The sequence below is a fragment of the Leucoraja erinacea genome, chromosome 18 (genome assembly GCF_028641065.1).
Source record: "Leucoraja erinacea ecotype New England chromosome 18, Leri_hhj_1, whole genome shotgun sequence".
In the NCBI taxonomy this organism is placed as follows: Eukaryota; Metazoa; Chordata; class Chondrichthyes; order Rajiformes; family Rajidae; genus Leucoraja; species Leucoraja erinaceus.
Genome location: NC_073394.1, coordinates 39,391,143 through 39,414,859, shown reverse-complemented (window position 1 = coordinate 39,414,859; position 23,717 = coordinate 39,391,143). Strand labels below are relative to the sequence as shown.

Genomic DNA, 23,717 nt, shown 5'->3' with positions numbered 1-23,717 from the left:
ATTGCATTATGAACTAAAAATCTCTGATTTAAGTTTATTTCTCTGGCATGGTTCAACCAATAGTGGGGCAGAGAGCCAATGGGCTCCAGCAGGGCAGGGGAGGGAGGCCAGGTTTCACTGGTACAATCTGTTCGGCAAATCCTAAATCTGATTCAAATCTTTATGAAGGAATAGCAGGGACTGGAAAAAGTCCACTATGTCATTAGTTTAGTTTAGTTCAGTTTAGATACACAGCGTGTAAACAGGCTCTTCGGCCCACCGGGTCCATGCCGACCAGTGATGACCTCTCATTCAATGCTATTTCTATGTTACACATTTGGGACAATTTACACATCTTTACAGTGCTCCAATCAACCTACAAACCTGCATGTCTTTGGTGTGTGGGAGGAAACCGGAGCACCCGGGGAAAAACCTCGCAGGTCACGGGACTCTCCAGACAGCACCCGTAATCAGGATCGAACCTGGGTCTCTGGCGCTGTAAGGCAGCAACTCTACCGCTGTGCCCCCAATCGGATAAAAAAATATTTGAAACAGATTTATAACAATTAGGTATTTATTTGCTTTAAAACTCCAAAATAAATGTAGTACAATAAATGAAACCTAATGTTCATCTTGGACTCGGTCCTTTTAGTGAAATATACTGTTTAAAAAATGGGTGGGTTAAATTTGAAGCATTTGCACTGTTTAACTTTTGAGTTTGATTGTGTCCATCCAAACAGATGATTGGAAAGAGAGCCTGCTCTCTGTCAGCCTAGGTTTAGCTGCCGTGTGCACTCGGGTACACTTGCACGCATGACATCTAGTCTATATTCTCGTGCAATATATTTGTTCTGCCTGACCTTTCCTCGCAAAGACACAGTTGTTGCCTAACTTTTTCCGGACAGTTGCTGCATACATTCCCCCCCTTGCAACCACAGTGAGTATGGAACACGCTGCCAGGGGTGGTGGTGGAGGCAGATCCGATAGAGTTGTTTAAGAGGTGTGAGAGTAACAAATTGCCCCTGTCGAGATTCTGTTATTTGTGTGTTGGTCTCTCTGTGCTCAGTTCCCCTTCTGTGAAATATCTCACCCATCCACCCCCAACCACACCAAAAATAAATAAAATATGTAGAGTTATTCTTCAATAATACTCCAAGAAAATGGCACCACCGATTTAAAAACAAAGTGGTCCACAATTAACAAACCAGCTGCAACCCAAAGTTGTCTGGTGTTGTTATTGGCTGTGGACACACCTTCCTTTCCGTAGCTGTTTGTTGAAGGCTTTTGCTTCACTCAGACTAATATGTTTTTGGCTCACAGCACCAGAGACCCGGGTTCAATCACGACCACGGGTGCTGAATTTGTACGTTCTCCCAGTGACGGCGTGGGTTTTTTCCCAATATCTTCGGTTCCCTCCAACATTCCAAAGACGTACAGATATGTAGGTTAATTGGCTTGGCATAAGTATAAATTGGCCCTAGTGTGCGTAGGATAGTGTTAATGTATGGGGATCACTGGGCAGCACAGATGCAGTGGGCCTGAAGGCCTGTTCCTCAGCTGTATCTCTAACCTAACCTACACTAAACTGAGATGTGCAGGGCAAATTGAGACATTTATTCTTATTGAAACTTATCAGATTATTATTGAAACCTATAAGATTTTTAAGGGTTTGGACACGCTAGAGGGAGGAAACATGTTCCCGATGTTGGGGGAGCCCAGAACCAGGGGCCACAGTTTAAGAATAAGGAGTAAGCCATTTGGAACGGAGACGAGGAAACACTTTTTCTCACAGAGAGTGGTGAGTTTGTGGAATTCTCTGCCTCAAAGGCCGGCGGAGGCAGGTTCTCTGGATACTTTCAAGAGACAGCAAGATAGGGCTTTTAAAAATAGCGGAGTCAGGGGATATGGGGAGAAGGCAGGAACGGGGTACTGATTGAGGATGATCAGCCGTGATCACATTGAATGGCGGTGCTGGCTCGAAGGGCCAAATGGCCTGCTCCTGCACCTATTGTCTACTGTCTATTGTGAGAGGCTAATGGGTGCTTGAATCGTGCTGCCGGGGGTGGTGGTGGAGGTAGATATGATAGTGGTGTTTAAGAGGCTTTATGATGGACACACGGATATGCAGGGAATGGAGGAATATAGATCTAGTGCAAGCAGAGGAGATTAGTTTATCGAAGCATTCTGCTCAACATGGACATTGAGGGCAAAGGACCTGTTCCTGTGTTATACTATTCCGTGTTAGTCAAGGCAGCCTTGATTTCAGGACCAGTTTATATATTTATTTATTTTTTTTTTTTTATTAGAAGCAATTGTAGAAGGATAAGACAACCGGCATAACAATTATACAATTATTGTACAGCTTCATTTTTAACCTTATAACCTAAATTAAAAAAAAAGAAAAAAGAAAAGAAAAGGAAAACAAGGAAAATAAAAAAAAGAATGAAGGGATAAAATAGAAAAGAGCAGGAAAAAGACCCCTAAGCTACCAAAGCAGTGCAGAAGAAAGACAAATAAATAAGAAATCCATGTCTTAAGAAATTGATCTGTTTTTTTCCGCCAAGACAAGCCTAATGTTTTCCAAGTGTAGTGAATCGGACATGTCTATAATCCACATCTTCACGGACCAGTTTATGGACTAGTCTATTATCAAAAACATTTCATTTCTTCAACCGTTAGTCAATGTGATATTCTTGGAACAAAATACAAAGCGCTGGAGGAACTCGGCAGGTCAGGTAGCATCTTAGAATAGAATAGTTTCTTTATTGTCATTGTTACATGAACCATGTACAACGAAATTTAAAAATGTCAGCCAGTCAGCGCACCATTCAAACATTTCTAAAAGCTAACGATACCTACAAGATAAAATATTAAAATATAAACTTTCTACAGACTTCTACAGACTAATGGAGAAGTAATAATAATAATAATAATAATAAATTTTATTTGCGGGCGCCTTTCAAAGTCTCAAGGACACCTTACAGAAATTAACATGAAAAAAAACATATAGTCGGAGTAAAATAAATAATAAGGACATCACCAATGCACAAATTAAAGACAGAATTCGCTCTAAAGACAAAAAATCAAAAACACAATGTGAAGTGGGGGAGGACGCTGGAAAAGAGAGGAGGGGGGCAGGACAAAGCCTGGCAAGTGATAGGTGGATACAGGTGAGGGAGGGGGGAGGTCGATTGGCAGATGGGTTGAGATCGAGACAAGGGATAGAGGTGAAAAGGACAAGAAGCAACTGGACTTTCTTGTACCTCCTGTTCTTGAGATATTAACTTGTCTGAGTTTCTCTCACACTGATGGATGGACGCGGCATTTTAGTTTAGTTTACTTTATTGTCACGTGTACCAAGGTACAGTGAAAAGCTTTCTCTTGCATGCTATCCAGTCAGCAGCAAGATTACAAACAAATTCCCTGCAAGATAAAGGGAATATCTCCAGCATCTCCTGTATTTTGGTGCCAGCACCGCCATTCAACGTGATCATGGCTGATCATCCCCAATCAGTACTCCGTTCCTGCCTTCTCCCCATATCCCCTGACTCCGCTATTTTTAAGAGCCCTATCTAGCATTCTCTTGAAAGCATCCAGAGAACCTGCCCCCACCACCCTCTGAGGCAGAGAATTCCACACTCACCACTCTCTGTGAGAAAAAGTGTTTCCGTGTTTCCTCGTCTCCGTTCTAAATGGTTTATCTCCACTTAGGTTGTTTTTACTAAATACTGTTGCCTCTGTTATTTTTCTGTGACATTACAGAGTGGTCTTCAAAGCTTTTTTGAAATTCCATCTGTAAACTTCAACACTGCTAACTTCACAGTGTACATCCATGCCGCAGGCCACCATTGGGGGATTCTTGGTGTATTTATATTTCTCACGCTCTGAGCTTCCAGAGATAGAGGCAAAGATCTACAGCAATATTATGGATGCTAAATCTTGTTTAGACCGATTGTTTAGATTTGGGATCTGACCACTGTCCAAAGGAGTGGTCGGATCCCAAGAGGCAATTTACCTGTGCCTACATGGTGCATTGCAGGCTGCGTGCAATATTTATTCTACTTGCAAACTAAGGTTGTAGAGGGAACTCAATTACAATGATTTATTGCTAGAGAGAGCAGCATGGTGGCGCAGTGGTAGAGCTACTGCCTTACAATGCGTGAGACCCAGGTTCGATCCTGACATGTCTGTATGGAGGTTTGTACGTTCTCCCCGTGACTTGTGTGGGTTTTCTCCGAGATCTTTGGTTTCCTCCCACACTCCAAAGACATACAGGTTTGTGAGCCAAATGCACACAGGTGGGACTAGTGTGGATGGGACACGTTGGTTGATTCCTGTTTCCACACTGTATGGCTCCGTGACTCAATAATAGATTGTTCTGATAATGTTTCAGACAATAGTCAGATGAAGGGTCCAAACTCAAGACATCATCTATCCATTCCTTGCAGAGATGCCGCCTAACCCGCTGAGTTACTCCAGCACTTTCTGTTCAACGAGAGATTCCAGCATCTGCAGTTCCTTGTGGCTCATCTGTTTTCATTAAGTTGTGATTCTGTTTCTTTTGATCTGCGTTTTTCTTGAAGGTGTGGAACTATTGCTGGAATTTCTCCATGAACGTCCCGCACCAGGGATCTCAACAGAGAGTGAAGCATTGGAGAGAGTGTTACAAAAGTCTGCCGTCACACTAGCCCGCTTAAGCAGGGAGCCAAACATCTGCAGCATTGCCTCCAGTCTGAACTGTAAGAACAACCTCCCTTGAGAAAATATATCATTAGATATCCTCCACTGCATTGGTACTAGGTTGACTTTGTAGTTCACGGGATGGCGATTGATGCAATGGGTATATTTGCAAAATATCTTTGTAAAACCGATTGATCAAATCCTCAGAAACAATTAATATTGAACCGTAGACAAGGTGTAATGATATATACGCAATAAGCCCATGTTTCTACCCTAATCCACAAATAAATGTTGACTGTGATTTCAAACTGAAGAAGGGTCCCGACCTGAACCGTCACAATGGACAATAGACAATAGGTGCAGGAGTAGGCCATTTGGCCCTTCGAGCAAGCACCGCCATTCAACCCATTGCTTCTCTCCACCGCCATGGCTGATCATCCCCAATCAGTACTCTGTTCCTGCCTTCTCCCCATATCCCCTGACTCCGCTATTTTTAAGAGCCCTATCTAGCTCTCTCTTGAAAGCATCCAGAGAACCTGCCTTCACCGCCCTCTGAGGCAGAGAATTCCACACTCACCACTCTCTGTGAGAAAAAGTGTTTCCTCATCTCCGTTCTAAATGGCTTACTCCTTACTCTTAAACTGTGGCCCCTGGTTCTGGACTCCCCCAACATCGGGAACATGTTTCCTGCCTATAGTGTGTCCAAGCCCTTAACAATCCTATATGTTTCAATGAGATACCCTCTCATCCTTCTAAACTCCAGAGTGTACAAGCCCAGGCGCTCCATTCTCTCAGCATATGACAGTCCCACCATCCCGGGAATTAACCTTGTAAACCTACGCTGCACTCCCTCAATAGCAAGAATGTCCTTCCTCAAATTAGGGGACCAAAACTGCACACAATACTCCAGGTGTGGTCTCACTTGGGCTCTGTACAACTATCCATGCCTCCTGTCACCTATCCATGTCCTCCAGAGATGGTGCCTGACCCACTGAGTTACTCCAGCACTCTGTCTCTTCTTTTTTTATACTAGCTGTTCTTCTCCGTACTGTACACAAGGATTATTTTCTTATATCAGGCACCTTGATGAACTTTATTCAGATAAGAAAAGTTTATCTTCTCCATTTGCTGGGTGTCCTTGCAGGCGGCCTCATGATTTACATCTTTATCTAATTGACACCGAGCATTTCTCCAGCATCTAATTGCTTCTTCCAAGTGAGACTACTTGCTTGACGTAGAAACAAGGAACTGCAGATGCTGGTTTACAAATAAAGACACAAAGCACTGGAGTAACATCTCTGGCCTTTATCCAACCGTCTGCCTATGAAAACATTCCCTCACCTATAATCTGCCAGGCTTTATCCTACCCCTCCTCTCTTCCATCTTTCTCTCCCCCCCCCCCCCACAACAATCAGTCTAAACAAGGGTCCCGACCTAAAACGTCACCTATTCATGTTCTGCAGAGTGACAGAAGAAGCTAGAGTAACTCAATGGGTCAGACAGCTTTCTGGAGTAAAGGAACTGCCGATGTTTCGGATCGAGACCCCTCTTCAGACTGCAGAGATGTTGCCTGACCTGCTGAGTTTAGGACCTGTCCCACTTACGTGTCCTTGACATGCAAATTACACGACCTCGTGGTCGTGTTGAGGCGCAAGAGCATCGTATGGCCGCGCGGGGCCGGTCCCACTGAGAAGCGCGGAGGGGTATGTAGTTGTGCGCGACATCGCGCGGGGCTCCGAAATTTTTGTAGTGAATTAAATCTTCGCGCGCCAACGGCCTGTCACGGAACTGACGGCCAAAGCGGGACAGGCCCAAGACCCTGGCGCGACGCAACGTCTCACCTTCAACAGCAGCAGAAGCAGGCAAACGATCGCCGAACTCGGCCTGGGGCTCACGGCCGTTGCGGTCCGGATCCGCCCCCACTTCTACTCCCAGAGCGAGGCCAAGAAAATTGAAGATAGACACAAAATGTTGGAGTAACTCAGCGGGACCGGCAGCATCTCTGGAGAGAAGCAATGGGTGACGTTTCGGGTCAAGACCCTTCTTTTCAGACTGAAGAAGGGTCCCGACACGAAACATCACCCATTGCTTCTCTCCAGAGATGCTGCCGGTCCCGCTGAGATACTCCAGCTTTGTGTCCATCTTCAAATGGCGTCACGCGCTCCAGACGGCTGTGTAATCGCGCCCGACCTTCGCTGGACCGTCGCGGCTCAACGCGACCACGAGGTCACGTAATTGGCGTGCCAAGGACACGTAAGTGGGACAGGCCCTTTACTCTAGCACTTGTGTCTCTGCTTACTCCACTTGCATGCCGCTGTGAGCTGACAACTCCATTTTAACCACAGATCCCAGGGTTTTAACTGAGGAGTCTGTTTAACCCTTACATTGCACGAGGATCATAATTGATCAACATTAAAAATCCAAACCTAATATATCAAATGAGTTGAAAATATAATGTTGATTAATACACTTAGTTTGTATGTATTTTCACAGTTCTCCACCAAAGATCTTAAGGTTTTCTGTTTATCTGAATACCCAGGTATTCCCCGCCTGATTGAACTCTGTCGGTCACCCTCTGAGAGGAATAATAGTGATTCAGTACTAGTCGCTTGCTTGGTAAGTGATTGCTTTTAAATTTCCTTTATTTTGTGGCATTTGTAGCTATTTATAGGCAACGGAATAGTTCTAAACTTTATTTGCAAAAATCATGCCCACAGATTAATCTAGTCCATTTAAAGTACTCATGGAATGTCATAGACCTGTACAGCACAGGAGCAGGCCCTTCAGCCCACAATGTCCGTGTTGAACACGATGCCAAGAGAATCTAATCCTCCGCCTGCACGTGGTCCATAATCCATCATTCCTTGATACAGGTGCACAACCTTTTATCCGAAAGCCTTGGGACCAGACACTTTTCGTAATTCAGAATTTTTCGGCTTTCGGAATGGAAGATTTTTAGCGTAGATTTTAACGGCTGGCTCAGTGGTAGAGTGCTCGGCTCGTATCCGCAAGGTCGCGAGTTTGCGCCTCGATCCCGGCAGTTACTCGATCGCGAGTTTGAGTCTTCAATGTAGTTTTTTCTTGCAGAATAGGAGAGAATAGGGAGGGTTAGGCTGGGATCATTCTCTGCGAGATAATCTTAGTGCGGGAGACAAGTGTAGGAGAGGTGTACTGACTGTGTGGGCAGAACTTTGGAAGTGATTGCCCACCATTCTCAAAAGCCGCTGTGTCTCCCTGTCCCTCCAACTCCAGAGGAATCCGCTCCCCGATGGGCCGCTACGGCGACAAGTGGCAGTTCGCCCACAGCCCGAGCTGCGCCCCCTCATCCACAACCCGGGTTCCTCTGGAGTTGGAGCAGGGCTGGGCTAGAGTTGTTGCTGGGTGTGAGTCTCTGGGATCTCCGTGCTTGCAGTGGGCCTGGGGGTCGGTGTCCCGATGAGGGGGCGCAGCTCGGGCTGTGGGCGAACTGCCACTTGTCGCTGTAGCGGCGCATCGGGGAGCGGCTTCTGGTGGTCCTGACGTCTCTCAGCTCCTGTCCAGGGAATCCGGAGGCCGGAGACGTCAGGACCAACAAGAACCCACTCCCCGATGCGCCGCTACAGCGACAAGTGGCACTTCGCCCACAGCCCGAGCTGCACCCCCTCATCCGCAACCCGGGTTCCTCTGAAGTTGGAGCGGGGCTGGGCTAGAGTTGCTGCTGGCTGTGAGTCTCTGGGATCTCCGTGCCTGCAGTCGGTGTCCCGTTGGTCCTGACGTCTCCGGTCACCCCCTAGAATGGAGCTGAGACTGGGAACTGTACCGCCCTTGCCCCCTCCCTCTGCAACTGCAAACAACCCCACAGTTCCCAGTCTCAGCTCCTGTACAGGGGGGTGGCCGGAGACTTCACAGCCCGAGCTGCGCCCCCTCATCCGCAACCTCAAGACCAAGACGCACCTTGCACACCATCAGCTTCGGTCCCTACGGGGAGCGTGTTCCTCTGGAATTGGAACGGGGCTGGGCTGCTGCTGGCTGTGGGTCTCTGGGATCTCCGTGCTTGCAGTGGGCCTGGGGGCCGATGTCCCGTTGGTCCTGACGTCTCCGGTGACTGGCACTAGCTCCGACGTGAAGACAGTGCAAAACCCCCGCGTCGGTGCAATGGGCGGGGAGCTGGAGAGGGGAGGGAAGGGGGTCACACACATGGCCGGGAAGCAGAGGGGTGTAGGTGGGGTGAAACTTAAGGGAGCGACAATTTGCTGCTGCCTGCCCGCTGAGTTAAAAAGTTCTCATGCAAGACTCACGATACACTGTGTATCGTGAGTCTACCGTGGGAACTTTTTTAACTCAGCGGGCAGGTGGCAGCATATTGTCAATTATTAACCCTCGCGCAATATACCCTCACCTTCTCTTTTATGAATGGGGATTTAGTTCCCCTTTCTTCGAGGACCGACCGGAGGTTCCGCTGTCACCTCTGCGGGCCGCCCTCGGTGAACGTTTTCAAGGACCTTTCTTCAAGGACTGAAAAAATGTCGCTATTCGGAGGTTTTCGTTATTTGGAACTTCGGATAAAAGGTTGTGCACCTGTATATCATTTCATAGCTTTATTCAAAAAATGAGTTTTAGTTGGCATTATATTTACCAAGCTTGTAATTTAGAATTTAGCAAGGACAAGCTTTTCCCTTTGAGAATAGGGAAGATTCAAACAAGAGGACATGACTTCAGAATTAAGGGACAGAAGTTTAGGGGTAATATGAGGGGAAACTTCTTTACGCAGAGAGTGGTGGCGGTGTGGAATGAGCTCCCAGTGGAAGTGGTGGAGGCAGGTTCATTGGTATCATTTAAAAATAAATTGGATAGGCATATGGATGAGAAGGGAATGGAGGGTTATGGTACGAGTGCAGGCAGGTGGGACTAAGGGGAAAAAAATTTGTTCGGCATGGACTTGTAGGGCCGAGATGGCCTGTTTCCGTGCTGTAATTGTTATATGGTTATATGGTTAAAATGTTGATGTAAATGGGAAATTCAAATGTTTCCAAATGAAATGTGATAGGTTATATTTGTAGTGATTTTGTATGATTTTTATTGAGAGACTAATGTTATTGCAAATATAGATTAACAGGAGAGCAAATGATACTTCAAACACTGCCCATTAGGCTTTTTCTCTTAATATTTTTATAATAATTGCAAATCCCATATTCCCCCTCCACCGTCTTCAAAGCCCCGTGAACATTTTTATTTTCTAATTAGCCAGGACTAGCTCCCAAACCCTAAAGAACAAAAAAATCTCTTTTCTGAACAGAAATTGCCACCAGGTTGCTTAATATTACTCTCCTGGCATTGAACACAAAGCCCAAACATGACGTTGCAAAGTTATCCACACTTTATACCTTTACTTAATAATTGATGCTGGTTGTAAAGCATCATTACACTATTATTGTTTGTTTTATGTATGTGTGTGTGTGTGTCTCTGTGTCTCTGTGTCTCTGTGTCTCTGTGTGTCTGTGTGTCTGTGTGTCTGTGTCTCTGTGTCTGTGTCTCTGTGTCTCTGTGTCTCTGTGTCTCTGTGTCTCTGTGTCTGTGTCTGTGCCTTTAAGGCCCGTTTATGGTTTATGTAAAATTGCAATATATTAAATTAAAGACAATCTGTTTTTTAACAACTTTGGACTGTATTCATACAAAATGGTGCCTGGTACACACTGCGAGGGATGGTGGTGGTGGCAGATACCATAGTGGTATTTAAGGGGCTTTTAGGTGGGCACATGGATATGCATGGAATGGAGGGACTTGGATCACTTGCAGGTAGAGGAGGTTAGTTTAATTGGGCCTCACGGTCAGCATGGACATTGTGGCTGAAGGGCCTGTTCCTGTGCTGCTCTGTCCTGTGTTCTCATAAGGTCATAAGAAATAGTAGAATTAGGCCATTCGGCCCATCAAATCTACTTTGCCATCTCTCCCTCCTAACCGCATTCCCCATGCCTTCTCCCCATAACCTCCGTCACCGGTACTAATCAACAATCTATCTATCGCTGCCTTAAAAATATCCACTGACGTGGCCTCCACAGCCTTCTAATCAACTCACTCTTCAGATCAAATCAATTTACATTTTACAATAAATAATGAAAGACAATTTAAGCTTTGGGAAGAGCTTGCATTGGTGGTGAAGTTCTCTCGTGTGCTTGCGCTTCAGTGACTCACCTGATATGCCAATATAATATTTTGTGAAGCATCGCTTTCTGTTTATTTTAGGCTGCATTACGGAAGCTGGTGCTGGCCAGCCCTCCGTGCATTGAAGACTCGGACTACCAGCAGTTGGTGAAGCCTCGGCTTGTCGATTCCTTCTTGCTTTGCTCAAATATGGAGGAAAGTTTTGTCTGAAAGCGACTTGGCGAATCGTGCAGTTAATGCTGAAGGAACGTCATAGGGTGTGGAAACAGGCCCTTCAGCCCACCTTACCCACACCAGCCAACATGTCCCAGCTACACTCCACCCACATTTCAGATGACCCATTTCAATTTACACCCTGAATGGTTGGAAAACGAAGAAGCAGGCAGCACAAAGACTTTCATTACAGCTCTCCAAATGGATTCCCCATTTAGTCTCATCTCCCTTTTATTGGTACTGGATTCAAATGTTTATTCAAGTTGCTTTTGAAACTATTATGATTTCTGCTTCTGCCACAAGTAGTGCATTCCATGCCCAAAGAATTTTACTTATAATTAATAAACACAAAAGGACAGCTCCACGACATATTATTTCAGAGACGGGCAAGAACTGAAGGGTCACTTTCACAGGAATGCTGAGAGAATACCAAGTGGATTTAATGTGGGAAACCTGTATCAGGCTCAACTAAATATATTGAGATAATATTGTCAGGTAATTGTGAATAAAAAAGTTGTAACAAGAAAAACATTGTGTATTTTGAATTAATCTTTTATGAGTTGAACTTGAATTTTTTGCTCATTTTATTTATGTTTAAATTGGACAGAATTATATTTATGTTTACTTAATCATTTAACTTTGATCTCTCTCTTGAATGTTCTTGGCAACTCAGAGTCATACAGCACGGAAACAGGCCCTTCGGCCCAACTCATCCATGCCGAACAAGAATGCCCATTTAACCTAGTCCCAGATGCAGGAAAAATGTTCCTGATGTTGGGGGAGTCCAGAACCAGGGGTCACCGTTTAAGAATAAGGGGTAGGCCATTTAAGGGGCTGTCCCACTGCGGCAACCTAATCTGCGAGTTTAGAAGAGTTTGCCCTCAACTCAAACTTGCAGCATGGTTGACATGTGGTCCTGGAACTCTCCTTCATGCTCGAGGGAAGTTCCCGGATACTCGCGGCCTCAGCAAGGTCGCGGAAATTCTTTCAACATATTGAAAAACTTTCCGCAAGTAAAAGTTGGTCGGCATGGTTCTTTTTAACTCGTAGTGCAGTGGAGTGGGGTCGCTATTTAATTACAGGCAGTCGAGGGCAGCCGTAAACAATCTCCTTTGCTGACCGGGCATTTTAATTGGCTCATTGGAGTTTTCAGGACTAAGGAAAACCTTAGGTTTTACTTCGGAGTCACGTGAGTGACTACGTGACGAAGCCCGCCAGGACGCATGCATGTCATTACGCTACACGCATTGCGAAACGTCAGACGCGGTGGAAAGACGTTCCCCCGCAGCGGCAGTTTAAAAGCCGCTAATAGTAGGTAAGCGTTTACTCTGCGGTCTTTTTTGTTCCCATTTCCCGCCACAGGTAGGAATGGACAAAGCAAAGAAGACGAGGGCTGCGACAAAGCTGGGGAGGGAAGACCGCGGAGCAGCGGGCAGCCAGCAGCAGCAGCCGACGGCACTTGGATCACCCATAGTGGGATCAGCTGTGCCAGATGTCGCCTCTGCACCGGCCAAATCCACGCAGCCGGGCGGCAAGGCTAGACACAAAACGAACAAGGTCGTGGACTCAGAGGAGTCCGACTTCGAACCACCGCGGGCGACCAGCGACCGAAAACGCTGGAGCCGAATGGAGCGGTGTGTGGAGCATTTGCTCCAACGTGACAGGCTCCGGGAGATGGAATTGGGTCACTGTGGGCCCTATGGTAAACCCACAGCAGTACCTTTTCAAGGGCTGCACAGTACTTCCACCTCATCGGAGGGGAGCACTGCGGGTCAGTTCTGGGCTGACCTGGAAGAGGGGTCCGCAGAAGAAAAGATAAGTGTGCATGGGGTGCAGGAAGACATGGTGTCCAATTTTATACAGCAGGATCAGACTGGTAAAAATCTGGAGCCAAAGATTGCTGCCAGCATAGACTACATGTGTCTACACCAGCTACAAGAGCAGGCTGTACTGGACACCACAGCGAGACACCAGGCACCAGGCAATTGCATATCTCTAAACGTTCCAATAGTAAACAACTGCATATGGAAACACATTGGAACAGGAGTCAGGAGTATGGATGTAAAATTGCGAAAAGTACTGAAATTACTGACTGCAGGGATAACAGCATTTGCCCGTACAGTGGACGAAAAGGACATGTCCCAGGACCAACAAGATGCACTGGCACTATTCTGTAATACCCAGTATGAGATAAACAACATCAGGAAAAGTGCCATACAACCTACACTGAACCCAAAATTCGCAGGACTGTGCAAACCTGGGACCTCAAAACCACCTATACTCTTGTATGGAGGCAACCTGTAACTCGATGAGGAAGCCAAAATCTTGGGATAATAAAAGGAACACCAACGAAAATCCACTACAGCCAAAGACAGCACCCCTACGCACCCACCAGTAGAACTGGTGAAAGCTCGAAGGCACGGTATTCCAAACATTAGTCTTTTTTAGGCCATGGCCCAGGCCGGCCTTCTTGGAAGATGCGGGGACCTCCAACGCCAACCAAACAGAAAAACCAGACACCAGCGCAACAACAACAACGAAGGAACTACAAAAAGAAGTAAACCTGCCACTGGTAACAATGGAGGTAGGTGGGTCTGGTTCCCTAAAAAATATGGAGAGCATGGAGGTTGGGGGGAGATTACACTACTTTCTGAATGCATGGAGCATGTTAACAACTGATACTTACATTTTAAGCAGTATCCAGGGGTATACAATAGAGTTTATACACGAGTGCAGCCCTCCAGTTCAACATATACCAAACCAAGTGTTCGTACTCTCTGATAAAGAAAAATCAGAGGCACAAGCAGAACTGGAGCGGCTTTACAAAAAAGGTGTAATTGAGGAAACACAACACAAACCATTAGAATTTGTGTCTAATATATTTACCAAAATCAAAAAAGATGGTGGTTGTCGGATCATCATCGATCTGACAAAATTGAATACATTTGTACAATATATTCACTTCAAAATGGAAACCTTTGTTACTGCTAAACAATTAATTTCTAAAAGGTTACTTCATGGCAAACATCAATTTAAAAGATGCTTACTATACAGTGCCTATACGAGGTGACCACAGATGTTACTTAAAATTTAACTGGATGGGACAACACTAGCAGTATAAAGCACTGCCAAATGGTCTATCATCAGCCCCTAGGCTGTTCACAAAAAATTTAAAACCAGCCCTAGCGTTTCTACGGAAACGTAAACATATGGTTATGGCATATTTAGATGACATACTCATTGTGGGCAAAACTTTGGAATTGGCCATACAAACAGTAACAGCCACAAAACAATTACTTGAAAAACTGGGATTTATCATCCATCCACTTAAATCTAAACTAATGCCTTCCACTACTATGGACTATTTGGGGTTCACCATTGACTCAGTTCACATGTCGGTGACTCTACCTAAGGGAAAGGCTAGAGATTTAATAGAGGCTTGCAATAACCTCATTGACATCAGGAAACCATCCATCAGATTGGTAGCAAAAGTAATTGGTAAAATGGTGGCTGCTTTTCCAGCCACACAATTTGGACCTCGACATTACCAAAACTTACAGAGAGCAAAAATACAAGCGCTCAAAATTAATGGAGGTCACTTTGATAGACCTATGAAACTACCAATCCAAGCCAAAATGGAACTAATTTGGTGGATAGATAACATCTGGCTTTGTTCCAACCCAATCATTGTCAGTAACCCTTCTATGGTACTACAAACTGATGCCAGTGCACTTGGGTGGGGAGCCACCAATACCATCACCAGCTGTGGAGATAGATGGACTGCACAGGAGGCATCTTTTTTTACTCACATTTAGCATAAACTACTTGGAAATGTTGGGTGCATTCCATGGCCTAAAGTCATATAGTACTGGGTCATATCACCAGCATGTCAGATTACAAATAGACAATACCACCGTGGTAGCATACATTAACCACATGGGTGGAAACAAATCGATATCATGTGACAATCTGGCTAATTCAATTTGGCAATGGTGTATCCAGAGAGATATTTGGATATCAGCCACTTTCCTACCAGGAAGACTAAATTTAGTGGCAGACACCAGGTCACGCAAATTTAATGAAAACACCGAATGGATGTTGAACAAAAAAGTATTTGCTGATATTACAGCAAAATATGGAACACCAGATATCGATCTATTCGCATCCAGACTAAACCATCAGATACCAAATTATGTTTCATGGGAACCAGACACTGGGGCAGCAGCAACAGATGCATTTTTGCTGCATTGGGGGAAATTGTTCATTTACGCATTCCCTCCTTTCTGCCTCATCAGTTGGGTATTAAGGAAAAAACAACAAGACTCTGCTTCTGATATTTTGGTAGTACCCGATTGGCCTACTCAACCATGGTTCCCAGTGGTACAAAACATGGCATTAGAACCATGTATTACTATCCCACATAGACCAGACTTATTGCTACATCCCGTAACAAGGGATAGCCACCCATGCCATAAATACTTGAACTTATTGATTTCTAGAGTTGTAAAACACCACTGCTACAACTGGGACTAACGGACCGAACAGCAAACATGATCTCGGCGGCCCAAAGATAATCAACTAAAAAACAGTATCTGGTCTATATCAGGAAGTGGGAAATGTACTGCCACAAAAACAACATCACCAGCAGGAACATGAACATCCCGTCTGTTCTGGAATATCTGGCAGGCCTCCACTATGATGAGGGGCTCAGTTACAGTGCCATCAACAGCACCAGAAGTGCCTTATCGACTTACCTATGGCAAGGGACAGAGCGTTATTCTGTAGGGACTCACCCACTGGTAACAAAGCTCATGAGGGGAATCTTTAATACAAATCCCCCAAAAACCTGGTACTCCCAAATTTGGGATGTAAGCATTGTCCTGAAGACGCTAAGAAATTGGTCCCCAGCAACAGCGCTGTCACTGCACAGACTGACTTTAAAAACAGTCATGCTAATGGCATTGGTCACGGCACAGAGGGTACAGTCACTGCATAAACTTAGACTGGACAACATGACTTCCACACCTGACAATATTATGTTCCATATCTACGAACTAGTAAAGCAGAACAGACAGGGATCAGCAGGACTTAATATATAATTTAGGTCATACTCCTACAGATGACCATCTCTGTATAGTCAGACACCTGTCATTATACATAGAGAAAAAAAAAAACCTAAGAGGCAATGAGAAGGGTCTCTTGGTCAGCCACAAGCAACCACACAAAAGAGTGATGGTCCAGACCATCTCTAGATGGCTGAAACAGGTGCTTACACAGGCTGGGGTGGATACTAACATTTTTAAATCTCATTCCACCAGGGCTGCAGCTACATCGGCAGCAATACAATTGGATGTACCTATAGACCAAGTCCTCGAAGCAGCAGGATGGTCCGGGGAAAGAACATACCAATTATTTTATAATAAGCCAGTAATGAAACCTGGAATGTTTGCAGAAAAAAATTTAAGTTCTGTAAATTAATTCAAACCCAAAAAAGGGTTATAATTTGTGTTAATAAACTTCATGATTTCAATGTCGAACTCATGTCCAAATTATGTTAACACAATTCCTCCCACAGCCAAGGCAGACGTGAAGCATGGACTCGTTTCCACGGCATGAAATCACAGAGCTTTAAAATCTTCACGTAGTCACCCACGTGACTCCGAAGTAAAATAGTAAGATTAAACGAGGACTTACCAGTTTGAAGTTTGATCTGTATTTTATGAGGAGTTATGATGAGGGATTACGTGCCCTCCGCTCCCTCCCCCTGATCATATACTTAACTGGAATCTCTTCTCTAATCTTACGATGTTTAGTCATTACAGTTATCTGTGAATTCACACCGCTGCTTTGAAGAATGACACGCATGCGTCCTGGTGGGCTTCTTCACGTAATCCCTCATCGTAACTCCTCATAAAATAAAATCAAACTTCAAACTGGTAAGTTCTCGTTTAATCTTACTATTAAATGCCCGCTAAATTTTATTAGACATTGTCTGACTTCTTAAAAGTGGAGACATCTACTCCTTCTCCCCCCCTTCTCTCCCCTTTACAAAAAACTTAATGTGGAATAATGTGCGCACTGCGCACATCACGTGCGTGAAGCGTGAAGTCCCTCGATGCCAGGGTTTTTAGATGCTTTCTGATGCATTCTGAGCCTTATTTTGGAGCATATTTGCACCAAATTTATGACCAATATTTCAGAAATTAACAGGAACTTGAGAGGTAGCTTTTTCACACAAAGGGTGCTGGGTGTATGTAACGAGCTCCCAGAGGAGGTAGTTAAAGCTGGGACTATCCTACTGTTCAAGTGACATTTGGACACGTACATTGATAGGACAGATTTAGATCGATATGGGCCAGACATGTGTGAGTGGGACTAGTTTAGATGGGACATGTTGGTCGGTGTTGGCAAGTTGGGCTGTAGGGCCTGTTTCCACACTGCATCATTCTATGACTAAAAAGTGAAGAAGAAAAATTAATGTAGATAAGTAAAGCAGATTTGAAAGAGGAGTGAAATGTAAAGGCAGAGAGAGGTTCATGGGTGGAAATGAACAAAGGAAAGGAGGGGGGTGAGTGGGCTTGGGCAGATGGGTGAAGGGAAAATAGTCACAAAGTGCTGGAGTAACTCAGTGGGTCAGGCAGCATCTGCGGAGAATATGAATAGGCGACGTTTCACAGAGTGCTGGAGTAACTCAGCGAGTCAGGCAGCATCTCTGGAGAAATGGTATAGATTATATTTCGGGTCAAGACCGTTCTTCAGTAATATTCATGATGTGACATGCATAGACATTCCTGAATGTTACCCAAACCATCGTGAGCTACTTTGTTACGGTGCTTGCCCTCTCCTATAACATCTTTGCTGCCTTGGGTGATGCAGGACAGGACACAAGCTTTAGGACATGGTGTGAAGCTGTTGCAGTCTGTCCTAGCCTGGTAAAAACCTGGATGGAGTGGATTTGGAGAGGATGTTTCCACTAGTGGGAGAGTCTAGGACCAGTGGACACAGCCTCAGAATTAAAAGACATTCCTTTAGGAAGGAGATGAGCAGGAATTTCTTAAGTCAGAGGGTGATGAACTGTGGAATTCATTGCCACAAACAGCTGTGGAGGTCAACTGAATGGACATTTTTCAGCAGGAGATTGATAGATTCTTGATTGATACGGGTGTCAGAGGTAATGGGGAGAAGGCAGGAGAATGGGTTTGAGAGGGAAAGATAGAGTCATAGAGTGATACAGTGTGGAAACAGGCCCTTCGGCCCAGCATGCACAATCTGCACTAGTCCCACCTTCCCACGTTTGATCCATATCCCTCCGAACCTGTCCTATCCATGTACCTGTCTAACTGTTTCTTAAATGTTGCGATAGACCCCGCCTCAACTACCTCCTCTGGCAGCTTGTTCCATACACCTACCACCCTTTGTGTGAAAAACATACCCCACAGATTCCTATTAAATCTTTTGCCCTTCACCTTAAACTTATGTCCTCTGCTCCTCGATTCACTTACTCTGGGCAAAAGACTCAACCATATCTATTCAAATCATGATTTTATACACCTCTATTAGATCATCCCTCATCTCCTGTGCTCCATGAAATAGTCCCAGCCTACTCAACCTCTCCCTATAGCTCTGGCCCTCTAGTCCTGGCAACATCCTCATAAATCTTCACTGTACCCTTTCCAGTTTGATGACATATTTCCTATAACATGGTGCCCAGAACTGAACACAATACTCTGAATGCAGCCTCACCACCTTCTTATGCAACTGCAACTTGACCTCCCAACTTCTATACTCAGCCTGGCCCGCTGAGTTACTCCAGCACTCTGTGAAACGTCACAGAACAGGGCAAGATTAGAGAGGCAGAGGGGTGTAAAATGAGGTTAGAAGCAATAGGTGGCAAGGTGAAAGAAAAAAGTGGCAGGCAGACAAATCCAGGGCAAAAATCAAAAAGGGCCACTTTTCAACATAATTGTATAAGGGGTAAGAGTGTTGTAAAAACAAGCCTGATGGCTTTGTATCTTAATGCAAGGAGCATTTGTAATAAGGTGGATGAGTTGAATGTGCAGATAGCTATTAATGACTATGATATAGTTGGGATCACGGTGACATGGCTCCAGGGTGACCAAGGCTGGGAGCTGAACATCCAGGGATATTCAATATTCAGGAGGGATAGACAGAAAGGGAAAGGAGGTGGGGTAGCGTTGCTAGTTAGAGAGGAGATTAACACAATAGAAAGGAAGGACATTAGCTTGGAGGATGTGGAATCGATATGGGTAGAGCTGCGAAACGCTAAGGGGCAGAAAACGCTAGTGGGAGTTGTGTACAGGCCACCTAACAGTAGTAGTGTAGTTGGGGATGGCATCAAACAGGAAATTAGAAATGCGTGCAACAAAGGTAAAACAGTTATAATGGGTGACTTCAATTAAATATAGATTGGTTGAATCAAATTGGCAGGGGTGCTGAGGAAGAGAATTTCTTGGAATGTGTGCGGGATAGTTTTCTAAGCCAACATGTAGAGGAACCAACGAGAGAGCAAGCTATTCTAGACTGGGTAATGAGTAATGAGGAAGGGTTAGTTAGCAGTCTTGTTGTGCGTGGCCTCCTGGGCAAGAGTGACCATAATATGGTTGAGTTCTTCATTAGGATGGATAGTGACATTGTTAATTCAGAAACAAGGGTCCTGAACTTAAAGAAATGTGACTTTGAGGGTATGAGACGTGAATTGGCCAAGATAGACTGGCAAATGATTCTTAAAGGGTTGACGGTGGATATGCAATGGAAGGCATTTAAAAACTGCATGGATGAACTCCAACAATTGTTCATCCCAGTTTGGCAAAAGAATAAATCAGGGAAGGTAGTGCATCCATGGATAACAAGGGAAATCAGGGATAGTGTCAAAACAAAAGATGAAGTGTACAAATTATCCAGAAAAAGCAGCCTACCAGAGGACTGGGAGAAATTCAGAGTCCAGCAGAGGAGGACAAAAGGTTTAATTATGAAAGGGAAAATAGATTATGAAAGAAAACTGGCAGGGAACATAAAAATTGACTGCAAAAGTTTTTATAGATATGTGAAGAGGAAAAGATTAGTTAAAACAAATGTAGGTCCCTTGCAGTCAGAAACAGGCAAATTGATCATGGGGAACAAGGACATGGCAGACCAATTGAATAACTACTTTGGTTCTGTCTTCACTAAGGAAGACATAAATAATCTGCCGGAAATAGCAAGGGACCGGGGGTCAAATGAGATGGAGGAACTGAGTGAAATCCAGGTTAGCCGGGAAGTGGTGTTAGGTAAATTGATTGGATTAAAGGCCGATAAATCTCCAGGGCCAGATAAGTTGCATCCCAGAGTACTTAAGGAAGTAGTGGATGCATTAGTGATAATTTTTCGAAACTCTTTAAATTCTGGAGTAGTTCCTGAGGACTGGAGGGTAGCTAATGTAACCCACTTTTTAAAAAGGGAGGGAGAGAGAAAACTGGGAATTACAGACCAGTTAGTATAACATCGGTGGTGGGGAAAATTCTGGAGTCAGTTATTAAAGATGGGATAGCAGCACATTTGGAAAGTGGTGAATTCATTGGACAAAGTCAGCATGGATTTATGAAGGGTAAATCGTGTCTGACAAATCCTATAGAATTTTTCGAGGATGTAAATAGTAGAGTGGATCAGGGAGAACCAGTGGATGTGTTATATCTAGACTTTCAGAAGGCTTTCGACAAGGTCCCACATAAGAGATTAATATACAAACTTAAAGCACACGGTATTGGGGGTTCAGTATTGATGTGGATAGAGAACTGGCCGGCAGACAGGAAGCAAAGAGTAGGAGTAAACGGGTCCTTTTCAGAATAGCAGGCAGTGACTAGTGGGGTACAGCAAGGCTGGGACCCCAGCTATTTACAATATATATTAATGATCTGGATTTGGGAATTGAATGCAACATCTCCTAGTTTGCGGATGACACGAAGCTGGGGGGCAGTGTTAGCTGTGAGGAGGATGCTAAGAGGCTGCAAGGTGACTTGGATAGGCTGGGTGAGTGGGAAAATGCACGGCAGATGCTGTATAATGTGAATACATGTGTGTGTATCCACTTTGGTGGCAAAAACAGGAAAGTAGACTTTTATCTGAATGGTGGCCGATTAGGAAAAGGGGAGATGCAACGAGACATGGGTGTCATGGTACACCAGTCATTGAAAGTAGGAATGCAGGTGCAGCAGGCAGTGAAGAAAGCAAATGGTATGTTAGCTTTCATAGCAAAAGGATTTGAGTATAAGAGCAGGGAGGTTCTACTGCAGTTGTACAGGGTCTTGGTGAGACCACATCTGGAGTATTGCGTACAGTTTTGGTCTCCTAATCTGAGGAAAGACATTCTTGCCCTAGAGGGAGTGCAGAGAAGGTTCACCAGACTGATTCCTAGGATGGCAGGACTTTCATATGAAGAAAGACTGGATATACTCGGCTTGTACATGCTAGAATTTAGAAGATTGAGGGGGGGGGTCTTATAGAAACTTACAAAATTCTTAAGGGGTTCGACAGGCTAGATGCAGGAAGTTGTTCCCGATGTTGGGGAAGTCCAGAACTAGGGGTCACAGTTTAAGGATAAGAGGGAAGTATTTTAGGACCGAGATGAGAAAATCATTTTTTACAAAGAGAGTGGTGAATCTGTGGAATTCTCTGCCACAGAAGGTAGTTGAGGCCAGTTCATTGGCTATATTTAAGAGGGAGTTAGATGTGGCCCTTGTGGCTAAAGGGATCAGGGGGAATGGAGAGAAGGCAGGGATGGGATACTGAGTTGGATGATCAACCATGATCATATCGAATGGCGGTGCAGGCTCGAAGGGCTGAATGGCCTACTCCTGCACCTTTTTTCTATGTTTTTATATTTCTATTAGCAAGTTTGCTGATGATACAGAAGTGAGTGGTTTTGCAGATAGTGAAGATGGTTGTGAAAGATTGCAGCAGGATCTGGATCAATTAGCCAGGTGGGCAGAGGAATGGTTGATGGTTGCATGGTTCCTTGAAGGTCGTGTCGCAGGTATATCAGGTGGTCAAAAAGTATTTTGGCACTTTGGCCTTCATCAGTCAGAGTATTGAGTATAGAAGTTGTGAGGTCATGTTGCAGTTGTATAAGGCTTTGGTGAGACCACATTTAGAATATTGTGTTCAGTTCTGGGCACCATGTGATAGGAAAGATGTCAAACTGAAAAGAGTACAGAGATCCCCATCCTGGATCAGTCCAATCAGGGTTGTGTCGTCCGCAAACTTGAGAAGCGTGACAGAGGTGTCTGTGGAGGTGCAGTCATTGGTGTGGCGAGAGTAGAGGAGAGGGGAGAGTGGGTGTGAAGTGTTGGTTCGGGTGGGAAATAATCTACTCTTTTCATTACTGGAGTCTTGCCTTAAGTAGGTGTGAAGTGGTGAATGGGAAGGAGAGGGTGCAGGGTCCATTCTTTGCAGACTGGGGTCTGGCTGTGTTTGTTGGGGAGGGGGTACCAGGGTTACGTTTCTGATTTTCAAACCTGCAGTAAAACTCATTCAGGTAGTTCGTCAGCTGACGATTGCCCAAAGAGCGGGGGGGCTTTCCTCTTATAGTTGGTGATTTCTTGCATGCCCTTCCAAACTGAAGAAGTAGTCATTAGCTGAGAACTTGCTCCTCAACTTCTCAGAGTACCTTTCCTTGGCAGCTCTGATTCCTCTTCTCAGCTCTTTATCGATTAGGCTATCTTTTAACTCTTTAATGATTAGGCTATCAACTTGACGCATATTTGCCCCCAACACCCTCCCCTTCCCCCCCGATCTTGAAATGGAAATGTAACATCTGTATGTAATGATCCCATTAAAATGTGTATTTATGTCACAAACTATGGAATTCATATTTTTCAGTATTATTATCAAGGAAAAGAAAGCAGTTCCAATTGTTTGATATTATTTGATATTGCTTAAAATTATTCATATGGAGGAGAAAATATAATAGCTCTAAAACCTACCTTAATTTTGCAATCTCACTAAAGATAATCCCCCTTTCCCTCTCCCCCTCTCTCTCTCTCTCCTCCCTCCCCTCTCTCTCACATCCCTCCCTATTTCCTGCAGGGGGGCGAAGATGAAGATGGCGCGGGCCCAGCTGCCAGGGGGGATGAAGGTGGAGTGAGCCCAGCGGTGGTGGCGGTGGCACAGCGGGGGTCAGTGGGGGCTGGTGTGGGCCGGGCGGGGGTCAGCAAGGATGGCGTGGACACAGCGAGGGTCAGCGGAGGTGGCGTGGGCCCAGCAGGGGTGGCGTGGGCCCAGTGGGGGGTGGCGTGGGCCCAGTGGGAGTGGCATGGACTCAGCAGGGAACAGCGGGGGTGTCGGGACCAGCGAGGGTGGCGTGTACCCAGCGGAGGTCAGCGGGGGTGGCGTGGGCCCAGCGGGGGTGGCGTGGGCCCAGCGGGGGTGGCATGAGCCCAGCGGGGGTGGCGTGGGATAGACTCGGATTGTACTCGCTAGAATTTAGAAGATTGAGGGGGGATCTTATAGAAACTTATAAAATTCTTAAGGGGTTGGACGGGCTAGATGCAAGAAGATTGTTCTCGATGTTAGGGAAGTCCAGAACAAGGGGTCACAGTTTAAGGGGAAGTCTTTTAGGACCGAGATGAGAAAAACATTTTTCACACAGAGAGTGGTGAATTTCTGGACAGAGGGGGGTGCAGTTCCCTCTGGTATCATTATTGGAAAGA

The 23,717-nt window shown here is 45.2% G+C and overlaps 1 protein-coding gene across 1 annotated transcript in view; it reads left to right on the top strand.

Annotated features, from left to right (window-relative positions):
* Positions 1-11,113, top strand: part of LOC129705948 (protein inscuteable homolog) — a 230,274-nt gene extending 219,161 nt beyond the window's left edge. The window contains exons 10-12 of the mRNA XM_055649883.1: positions 4,563-4,718; positions 7,199-7,275; positions 10,882-11,113. Coding sequence (XP_055505858.1) covers positions 4,563-4,718; positions 7,199-7,275; positions 10,882-11,010 — 362 coding nt within the window. The 3' untranslated portion in view covers positions 11,011-11,113. The remainder of the gene's footprint in view (positions 1-4,562; positions 4,719-7,198; positions 7,276-10,881) is intronic.
* The last annotated feature ends 12,604 nt before the right edge of the window (positions 11,114-23,717 follow it).